The sequence below is a fragment of the Cannabis sativa genome, unplaced genomic scaffold (assembly GCF_029168945.1).
Source record: "Cannabis sativa cultivar Pink pepper isolate KNU-18-1 unplaced genomic scaffold, ASM2916894v1 Contig2, whole genome shotgun sequence".
NCBI classification, from domain to species: domain Eukaryota; kingdom Viridiplantae; phylum Streptophyta; class Magnoliopsida; order Rosales; family Cannabaceae; genus Cannabis; species Cannabis sativa.
In genome coordinates this window covers 140,703-151,965 of record NW_026870038.1, presented here as the reverse complement: position 1 = coordinate 151,965, position 11,263 = coordinate 140,703, and the positions used below count along the sequence as shown (strand labels likewise).

General features: G+C 30.1%; 3 protein-coding genes across 4 annotated transcripts; all 3 read right to left on the bottom strand.

Moving 5' to 3' along the window:
- Positions 1 to 1,283: 1,283 nt before the first annotated feature.
- On the bottom strand, positions 1,284 to 3,025 carry LOC115716495 (F-box protein At5g36730-like). Of its 2 annotated transcripts, none has more exons than XM_061107633.1 (2): positions 2,851 to 3,025; positions 1,284 to 2,550 (listed from the first exon to the last, which is right to left on the bottom strand). In XM_061107633.1, exon 2 carries the CDS (start codon positions 2,548 to 2,550, stop codon positions 1,423 to 1,425), a length of 1,128 nt encoding a protein of 375 aa, XP_060963616.1. In that variant the 5' UTR covers positions 2,851 to 3,025; the 3' UTR covers positions 1,284 to 1,422. The 2 variants fall into 2 exon arrangements, with proteins under 2 accessions (XP_060963616.1, XP_060963617.1); XM_061107634.1 differs by having other exon boundaries at positions 2,855 to 3,025.
- Positions 3,026 to 3,774: 749 nt separating this feature from the next.
- LOC115716498 (putative F-box protein At4g10190) lies at positions 3,775 to 5,520 on the bottom strand. The gene is made up of 2 exons (XM_061107632.1): positions 5,344 to 5,520; positions 3,775 to 5,043 (listed from the first exon to the last, which is right to left on the bottom strand). The coding sequence occupies exon 2, from the start codon at positions 5,038 to 5,040 to the stop codon at positions 3,901 to 3,903; it is 1,140 nt and encodes a 379-aa protein (XP_060963615.1). The 5' UTR covers positions 5,041 to 5,043; positions 5,344 to 5,520; the 3' UTR covers positions 3,775 to 3,900.
- A 1,659-nt stretch (positions 5,521 to 7,179) lies between these two features.
- Positions 7,180 to 8,770, bottom strand: LOC115715719 (xylulose 5-phosphate/phosphate translocator, chloroplastic). Its single transcript, XM_030644386.2, has one exon. The coding sequence runs from the start codon at positions 8,571 to 8,573 to the stop codon at positions 7,353 to 7,355; it is 1,221 nt and encodes a 406-aa protein (XP_030500246.2). The 5' UTR covers positions 8,574 to 8,770; the 3' UTR covers positions 7,180 to 7,352.
- Between the last annotated feature and the right edge of the window lie 2,493 nt (positions 8,771 to 11,263).

Here is an 11,263-nt window from a genome sequence, read left to right as displayed (position 1 = left end):
TATATATGTATTCATAACTATATATAGGAAAATTGTTTTTTTTTATAGATAGAAAAAATTTATTATGAATCAAACATTATGAATTGAACAAAAAAAAGCAGGTGTGAGATTATGTAGAAGAAGAAACAGGTGTAAAATTACGAATCAAAATTTTTCATAATGCATTATTTTTATATTCCAATCATATAAAATTGATGTCATCATTGTAGTTCCTATTGATATCCTCAAATTCATAAATTTAACACTTAATTTATCGTTATGTTAGTTGATCAATAAAGTGTCACATGTAAACATAGTATTGGCCAAACTAATAATTCTTTAGAAAAAATAATTTTAAAAAACAAAAATTAATTAAAATAAATTTATATTATTCAAAAAAGAAAAAATATTATATACATATTAAATGAAATAAAATCAATTTTTTCATCTTCTTCCAGCTATATTATCTTTACAATAAACTTTTTTTTTTTGTAAAGAGATTAACAATAATTTTTTTTTATAAAGTACAATAAACTTTGATTCTCGATTCAAATGCTATTTTTCAATTCTATTTTTATATATTCAAAATTTTCATTCCATAAACTTTCTACTATAATATTTTTCAATCAATGCGACGAAAAGGCAAACTTTAATTCCTGTGTGAAAAATCAAACTCTCAATCTCAATAATCAATAGAAACAACATCAAATTTCAGTTCTCAAAATCTATAAAAATAAGTAAATAAAAAAACAGATCTCATAAACACAAACCCAAATATTAGAACTCCAATAAAACACTAAAACTCAAACATTAAAAACACATGCAATAAAATTCGAACCCAGAACTTAACACACACACCAGAATAATAATTAAACTATGAATGAAGATTTATGCTACTTTTTTTTTTGAATTTCGGTATTTATTAGCAACAAATTTAATATTTTAAGTATTTATGTCATAAATTTTTTAATAGTAAAGTTAAATTTTAATATAATTTTACTAAGTAATTATTATTAATTAAAATACACAATTTGTTTTTTATACATAATTTAAAATATTTTATATATCTGCCACGAAACGCGAGATATTTACTAGTTATTAAAAATACAAGGTACTAAATATATTTTTTTATGAAAACACAAGGTATATATTCTCTTATTATTATTATTATTATTATTATTATTATTATTATTATTATTATCTGAATTTTGATAATATATGCATAATGAAAATAAAAGATTTAATTGGTGGGATAAAAAACCATGTCATCTTTCCTGCTTTGTTGAAAATTTACTCATTTGAAATTGAATAAAGAAGGAATTTCTCATTGTCACAGATGATCAAAGAAGTATCACACATCAATTACTCCAAAAACACAAAAGCTTTACATGTTGAGATCACTAACACAAAAACTGAATCAATACATTACAATTTTTAATCAACTCAAAATCTCCTAATAGAAACCAAACTCTTAACATAGAAACATTCAAAAAAAGCAAATGTGTTTCCATCCCAAACAAACTCTCTACACATGTGTCTAAGAAGGTTGTAAGACACCAACTTCGTTTCAGTCATAGAATCTCTCCAGACTTTGATTAAAATATCATCCTTCTTCGAAAATGGTAACACACGAACTTGATTTTCAAATTTTGTAAGGTGAACATATTTGGTACCATTCAAGGTTGTGATACAAAGGGTATTGGCATTGGCTTTCCAACACAATACAAGTAAATCATTCCACATTGACAGGTGAGGCAAATGACAAGTGAGCAAAGCTCCAAGTGGAAAATCTAAGATGAGGCCAAATTTCTCATCCCTCATGTCAAAAGTCAGTATATGTTTATATTTATCATTAAAAAACTTCACAAGCCAGTAACAAACACCTCTCCAACATAAACCATCTTCAAGTGTAGTACCTCTAATAATGTCCTTAATGTTTTCCCTCATGATGATCTCTCTCCAAGAATCAGAACCAAGTGTGTAGACCTCAACTGTGCAATCTTGATCATAGAGCCAGATAGAGACACATTTGTAGTTATTGGTTGTGGAATCAATTTCAAATCCTATCTTTGGATGAGGCCCTCTAAGTATAATGTTATTTGGCTCTGGGAGAATCTTGAATTCTTTCAAAAAAGGATTGCATAACATCATTTTCCCAAGAGTATTTACTTGTAAAATGAGTCCATCGCAGTGATATAACCGATTATGTTGATTCTCATCATTGCACCTTTCATCATGAATAAGTGGTAAACTAATATATCTTGTGATAGGTGTAACAGAATAGTTCACCACAACATCATCATCATCATCATATATTACAGTCGATGATGGGTATGAGATTAAGTGATCACTAACACGGACTAAAGGTCCTTTGAAAATTAAGGATGTAGAGGACTGGTTTTTGGTAATGGAGAGGTGCTTGGAAACAAATGTTGGGTTGTTGATGAAATCCGAGATCACCCAATAGTAAAACTTGTTCACAAATTTTAACTGAAGCACAGAATGGGGTGGTACCAAGAACAAGATTTCCATTAATATATCACTTGGCAAATCAGAGAAGCTTGCCATCATCTGCATTAACCATAAATAGACTTTCATATATTAAAACTGTCCTAAAATCACACCAAGAATTAAACAAGGCTTACTCTTGAAAGAAAAAGACTAATAAGGAATTTAGTCAAACAGGTGGTAATAGAAATCAACATAATGAGTAATGAAGTTTCAAGATTATTTAGTATGTATTATTAACAGAATAAACAAATCAAATTAAGAAAAAGCATGACATTTGTCTTTCTTTTTGAACCATATATAATCTTGAAATGAAACTTTTCAGAATAATAAGAATTAAAGAGAAAATGGAGGAGAAAATACAAACCAATGAGGTTGTAATCGAAGCAGGGAGAAGATGAAGTTGAAAACCAAAGAAGAAATCTTGGAGATGAGAAATGGACTTTCTTTCTCACAAAATTCAATTTCAAAGTTGTGGCTCGGTAGATACTAGTATAACTAATATTGAGAGATTAATTTTGGAATAATGGAGTTTGATCTTTAAAATTTATTTTTTGTTTTTAGATTAGTGTTACATAAATTACCACGTGACAATTTTTAATTAGTTCAAGTCATTAAATTTTTTATTTTTTTAAAAAAATTGATTTAAATATACCAATAAGAAAATTACACTTGGATAATGACTTAATATTTAATGGTCAATTAGCTACAGGGTTCCAAAAATATAACTTAGGTATTAATACCGCTAAAAAATTAACTTATATATTTATTTATAACTAAGAAGTATTTATGCCGCAAATCAGTCAAATTATAACAATACAACAATTAAAAAATTAATTAAAAGATCACATTTATTATTCTTTCTAATTAATATTTAAAAAATGTACATTCAATTTTTTTTTAAATTTATATAAACTAGATTGATGTTACGTATAATACATGTCTAATTAATTTTTTTTTTCGTTAGATTCAATTAGGTAATGTTAAATGCAATACATGTTTAATTTTTTTTAATTAAGCAACGTATTTCAACCTTGTGTGTTTGATTGAGGAAAATTGTCTCTTATTTTAATTCAAAGTTAAACCAATAAAATTAAAAAAAAATAAAAAATAAAAAGTCATTTTTCTTATAGTGTGGTTGGTGAAAAACTGGTTCTTCTCAAAGAACAAGTATAAGTTGGATGAGCTGGTTTGGGTTTGTTGGGAAAGCATGAAATAACAAGTTTATAGATGAGAACTAAAACAAATACTCTCACTCTCTCTTAAAGATGGTAACTTGGTCACAGATGGTCAAAGAAGTATTCCACAAATCTTTTATAAACAAATAAACAGTATCATCAATCATTCCGAAAACATAAAAACTTTACATGTGGAGATCACTAACACAAAAACTGAATCATTACATAACCATTTTTAATCAACTTCACCTCTTCTCTTAATGGAAACCAGACTCTTGACATAGAAACATTCAAAAAAAGCAGCTACGTTTCTAGCTAAAACATAAAAAATCATGGAAATTCCTCTAGGAAAGTTGCAAGACACAAACTGTGTTTGAGTCCCATAATCTCTCCAGAATTTGATTAAAAAGTCATCATTCTTGGAAAATGGTAAAACACGAAAATGACTGTCTAATGTTGGAAGCTGAACATTTTTGGTACCATCCATGGTGGAGATGCAAAGGTTGTTGTCAGTGTCTCTCCAACACAAAACAAGTGAATCATTCCACACTGATAGGTGAGGCCTATCATCAGACACCAAAAGTTCACCAACTGGCAAATCCCTTATGAGGTCAAATTCCTCATTACTCACATTAAAAGTCAGGACATTTTCATATGTATCATCAAACACAACAAACCAGTAACAAACACCATTCCAACATAAACCATCTTGTAATTTAGCACCCATAATACCAACTATTACATCTTGGGACATGTTGATCTCTCTCCAAGAATCAGAACCAACTGTGTATACCTCAAATGCATAGTCTTCATCGTCGAACCAGATGGCGACACATTTGTAATCATTGGTTTTAGAATCAAATTCAAATCCTATGTTGGTATAAGGACCTTCAATTGTAGTGTTCCTTGGTTGTGGTAGAATCATGGATTCTTTCAAACAAGGATTGCATAACATCATTCTCCCAAGAGGATTTACTTGCAAAATGAGTCCATCGCAGTGATAAAACCGATTCCATCGATTCTCATCATTGCACCTTTCATCATGAATAAGAGGTAAACTAATAGATCCTGGGACAGGTACAACTGAATAGAACAACTTAACATCATCATCATCATCATATATTATAGTCAATAACGGGTATTTGATTAAGTGATCATCGACATGGATGAAAGGCCTTTTGAAAAGTAAGGATGCAGAGGACTGGTTTTTGGTAATGAAGAGGTGCTTGGAAACAAATTTCGGGTCTTTGATTAAACCCGAGATCAGCGAATAACAAAACTTGTTCACAAATTTAAACTGAAGCACAGAATCAGGAGGTACCAATAACATAATTCTCCCCAATATGTTTCTGGGCAAATTACAAAAACTTGCCATGATCTGCATTAACCATAAATAGACTTTCTTATATTAAAACTGTCCTAAAATCACACCAAGAATTAAACAAGGCTTACTCTTGAAAGAAAAAGACTAATAAGGAATTTAGTCAAACAGGTGGTAATAGAAATCAACATAATTATTAATGAAGCTTCAAGATTATTTAGTATGTATTATTAACAGAATAAACAAATCAAATTAAGAAAATGCATGCCATTTTTCTTTCTTTTTGAACAATAATCTTGAAATGAAACTTTTCAGAATAATAAGAATTAAAGAGAAAATGGAGGAGAAAATGCAAACCAATGAGGTTGTAATCGAAGCAGAGAGAAGATAAACTAGTGAACAAGAGTTTCCTTTGAAGTTGAAAAGCAGAGAAGAAATCTTGGAGATGAGAAATGGCTTTTCTTTCTCAGAAAAACTCAAAAGAAAAAAGATTTTCAAACTAATTGTTTATATACAAATATAATTAATATTATAAAAATATGCAGAATTTTTTTTTCTTTTTTTTTTTAAAAAAAATGGAATTTGATTTTGATCCTTAATCCCTTTTTTTGAGACTCTGTTTACTTACTGATAATAAAAACATTAATACATTTTCTTTTTGTTAAGGAAATATTAAAAAAAAAAAAAAGAGAAATTTACATGTTATACTAACTTTTGCTATTTTTTTATAAAAATACTGCCAGACGGTATTTTTTACATTTTTACTGTGTTTTTTTATAAGTTTCATACTGCAGTATACTGTGTTAAGTTTTCACTGGTGTTCTACTGGTGTTTTACTGGTGTTCTACTGTTGTTTTGAGTTGTTCTGCTTTGTGTTTTACTGGTGTTTTATAAAAACACAGTATTTTTGAAAAGATTTTCGTGTGACAATATTTTTGTAAAAATTAACCCAAATTCCAATATTTTTGTAAGTTTCCCAAAAAAAATTGCTAAAACAATTTTTTTTTATTTAATTATTCTTTGTTTTTTCAAAAAAAAAAAAAAAATTATATAACAATATACAACAACAACAACAAAAAATTAGGAACAGTAGGTAACACTTTTGTTTTTTAATTTTTACAAAAATGAAAGTAAAATTTGTGTTTTTAAGATTTTGTTATTAAAAAATAAAAATGTGTTCTATAACTATTTTTGTTTTTGAATTTTAAAAACAGAAAACAAAAGTGTATTTTATAATTTTTATTTTTATTTTTTGATTTTATTTAAGCTAGTTTTAGATTCGGATTTGGGATCAGCGTCATGGTCAGTGTCCGGGACTGGGGCCGGGGTCATGGAATGAAATTTGTAACAATTTTGACAATTATGATGATGAATGAAATTCGCACTCGAATTGATTGGGAGATTAACCTTGTCTCGAAGATAACCTGATACTAACAAGCTAACTGATATCACAGATAGCTCGAGATTGTTGGAATCCCAAATGTGTTCATTGACCTATATGTATTATGCTACTCGAGAGCCAAAGGTAGCAAGTAGCAACGGTGGAAGAGGTGGTGGTAGGGATGGACATTTTTCCCATGGAAAACAGGATGGGGACGGAGATTATTTTTTGTGTTCGAATGTTAAACGAGGTGGAAATAGAGACAACACAGCTCGTTCCGAGAGAAACTCATTTATTATTTTATTTTATATTTCTAATAATATTTTATGTTTTATAATTTATGTTTGTATTTTTTTTAATATATTAGTATATTTTCTATAAATTTAAATTTTAGATAATAATTAGTTTATTGAATAAAATTAATATGTAATATTTTAATTTTTATATTATTTAATATTTTTATATATTTAAATTTTTATTATAAATTTTATTTTTTTTATTAGAGGAGTCCCCGCCTTGTCCTAGCTTCCATTAAGAGATTTCCTATCCCATCACCTATGAAAAATAAGCAAGGATGAAGATTAAAATTTTTAACGGGGAAGGGGACAAAGGAGCACTCACTCCCTGCCAATTCTTCGCCCCGTGTGCATCCCTTTCCCTAGGTGGTGGTTTGTTGATGACAATGGCGGCAAAAAAAGTGAAAGAGTGAGTAAGTGAGCCACAACAAGCCTTTGTTGTGTTTTCTTATCATATGAGCTAATGTGGTTCAGTCCTTCACTCATTTATTAACTCAACTTATATAGCCAGGCTAATTGATCTGAACAGATACAAGTTTATTAACTCAAACTTAATTGAATATAATAGAAGTATGAAAAATCATAAACCTTGCTGAATCAAACTTCTATTTAAGCCTATAGGCTACAACAAATCAAAAACAAAAAAGAAAAACAGAATGACAAAATAACATCATTATGGGTTAAGAAACTCAGTTCTTCTTTTCCTCTTCAATTGCCTTTTTCTTTGATCCAGATGTTGCCTGTGAATACAAGAAAGTTCCGAAAATGGCAATGGCTGATCCAAGAGCATTAAGAGGCCTAACTGGATTTCTAAACACCAAAACAGTAGACACTATAACCACCACCCTCTTCATTGTGTTCCCAACAGAAAATGTCAATGGACTAATTTCATCAAGAGCTTGGTATGAAGATTGATTGTAAAGATGGTAAAACAAACCAGAGATCAAAACCCATGTATAGAATGTGTAAGGTTTTCCAGCAGAAGCAGCAATGGCCTGGTGATACCCTTGAACCCATTGAGACCCTTCAACAAAAATGGCCACTGGAAATAGATAAAACAGTGAAATTATACTAATCCAACCATATAAATTAAGCCCATTTACTTCCTTAAAGCTCTGTAAACTCCTTTTGGAGTAAATATTCCTCAAAACAAACCCAACATTGCTAATCAAAGCACCCCACAAGCCTTGGGGATTGAAAGAAACCTCAGTCACTGCAGCTAAACCACAACCCATAACAATGGGGAGAATAGAGAGCCATACCTTTAAAGGGTATGTATCACCTAAGAAAGAGGAGAATACAACAGAGAAAACAGGCTCTGAAGATTTGATGACATGGGTGAACGAAACAGCTACCTTGGAGAATGAAACGCAAGCTGAAATGTGACCTACTGTGTGGAACAATGCAGGTCCAAGGAGAGCAACAATGAAGGGTTTAGTGATTTTGGGGCAAGGTTGGAGCTTTAAGGACCAGAGAGCTACCATCCAAATGGAACCCACAAAGAGTTGAAAAGAAGCGAGAAGCCATGGGAATGGGAAGAGATTCAAAGCCTTCTTGTTGTAGATGTTGAAGACAATGTTCTGGAAATACCAGAGGCCGAAAACAATGGCGAGCTGAACCTGAGTGGCCTTCGATTTTGGGGTTGGGGTTGAAAGGGGAGAAGCTGGTTCTGCTTCTTCTCCGTTGGAGGAGGAGGCTGCTCTGGGAAGAAGATGGTGGATGCGATAGATGGGGTTGAGTGAAAAGGGGAAAGCTTTGTGGGCATTGGTAATGGCGGCTGTGGATTGGTGAGGGAGAGATGGGTAATGGAGGGTGTTGGTCGTGGTGGTTGTGGTTAGAGGGTATCTATATCTATGGTGGAAAGATTTGGTGGTGGTGGTGATTGGGGTGATGACATTCAAAGCAACCATTTTTGCGTGTATGAGAGAGAAATAGGAGTGCGGAGGCTATGGCGAACGAGAGAGAGAGAGAGAAAGAAAGAAAGAACGAGAGGAATAGGTAATGAGATTGAGTGGATGGTGGCCTTTTTTCTGTTTTTGGTTAAAAGCTGTTGAAATTAGTTTGTGATAAATGGAAGAATTCAACCCAAAAAAGAAAAGAATTCATATTATTATTTTTAGGTTAGGATTTTTGCCCCAAATCTTTATAGGGTAAGAATTCGAGTAGTATTCATGTTGTGATGAATAATAGGTATATGTTTGATCTGAACACCACCCGTTTAATAATTGTGTTAGAAAATAAAACACAAACACGACATGTTTATAAATGGGTTGACCTCTATAAAAATTTAGGGACACGATTTTATATAAATTAAGTTTGAGGATACGGTTTAATACATGGACAATTGTCGTGTTAGTAAAATGTAATGGAATTAAACAAAAGTCATTGAGTTTATAATCTCAATAGTTCTGAAATTTTTTTGACACCCTAGACTTGATAATGTAAAATTTGAGTAATTTTTTGGGAAAAAAACAAAAAAATACAAAAAAGGAAAAAAAATTACAAAAATACTTTGGGCCGGCCCATTAAACATTTATACAGTCCACATACAAATATTTACAAAAATACCACATGCACTAAGCCTTCAGCTGTACAGAGCGAACCATAAAGATGAAAATACGCGCTCGTTTCAAAACTGCAAAACAACCAAAATGAAACCAAAACGAGAAAAATACAACTATTAATTCAATTGATCTGATTCAAATAAAACTGATGAAAAAGCACAATGACCACAACTATATTAAATTGAATTAAGTGTTGTGGCTTTTCAAGTTGATTTACAGTTGCATCATTATTTTATATTAGTTTAATTCAATTGTTTGCAAGAATTTATTTTGGAAATAAGAAAAGGAGAAAACACTTTGAGAAATAGTTAGTTTCTGAAATAAATTTAAACGTTTCTTAATAGTTTCATTTTAGTTTTATTATAGTTTATTAACAGCAATAAATATAAATTGTAAATAAACAAGTATACAAACTATAATAAAACTATAAAAAAACTAAAAACAAACTGACAAGCAGAAACAACTCTACGAATATAAACTACAAACATCTAAATCGAATTGTTACTTAAAAAAGAACAGCAAACAACTATACCTAATAATATTCCCAAAACACATCATACATAAACATATTAAACTATTAAAAAACTAGAAAAAAAAAAAACTAAAACCCACTGATTAGAGACACTAAAACAAAAACAAATGTTTCAAAATATCTAAAAAAAACTAGAAACACAAACAGAACATAAAACACAACAAAAATGAAACGAAACTAATAAGAAACAAACTAAAATGCCAAACCCAAGAACAAAATAAAATTGATTAAAGAAAATTAAAGTCCTAAAAATCCAAAGAAAACCAAACGAAATTTTAAAATGAAAAACCTAAAATATCACAAACCAGAAAAAACCAAAACGATGAAATGGAAATACAAGAAAATGTTTAAACTGGGGGGAAACGAAAATGAAACCGAAAACAAACCTCGGTTCGAACAGCAACACCAACATTATTGTTTTTCCCATAAACATCTTCAGCCATTTTTTCTTGCACACGGACCTTTGTTTTCTTCTTAGGAGGAGCTCTCCCACGCTTCGTTAATGGAGGAGCAAAATCAGAGTCTTCCTCCTCAATAAAAGGACGTTTTCCCTTAGCTTTATTAGCTAGTGATTTCAAACCCATTTTGAATTTTTTTTTTTAACAGGAGAAGGAGATGAAGAAGAACGGGTCACATCCATTTTATATAAAGATTGAGAAACAAAAAGAAAGAGAGAAAAATGTTATGGGATGGTTTAGAGGGAGTTGAAAAAATTTTGAAGAACAAAAATGAGAGGGAAAATGGTTGAGGAATCGTGATTGAGGGATGGTTTAGAGAAAATGTTATGGGATGGTTTAGAGAAAATGTTATGGGATGGTTTAGAGAAAATGTTATTATTTGTTATTTCAAAAAAAAAAAAAATGAAATGAAATAAAAAAATCAAAGGAAAACAAAAGAAAAAGAGAGAGGGAAGTGATTGAGGGATGCATGATGGTTGATAGGTGAGTTGACGTGACTGGTGCATAGATGTGATGTGTATGTGGTATATGTGTAATAAAATATTGAGAAAAGGTAAAAAAGTTGATTTGACCGTGTGTAGGTTTATATGTAATAAAGTGTATAATTTGTATTTTTGGTGTAAATGTTTCTAATTTTTTTGCCTTTATTTATTATTATAATTATTATTATTATTATTATTATTATTATTATTATTATTATTGGTATATAAATTCAGATGATGTGTATATAGCATAATTTTATAAGCATATACCAAGTGATTTTTGTAAATGTATTTTAAGTCACATATGCATAATCAGAAAATAGAATCAATGGCCAAAGGACCACTTGGACAGAAAATTAAAAGAAAAAAGGTAGGTCTTAAATGAGACATTTCGAAATCACTTTCCAAAACAAAGTACATATATATGTTTTAGTCTGAATTAATATTCACCTTCTCCTTACAGAAACATCAAACAAAACTCTTTAAGAAACAAACCAAATAAATTAACATGTTGAATTATGATTATGAAAAACGAAAGACCCAAGGATGTATGAAATAATAATG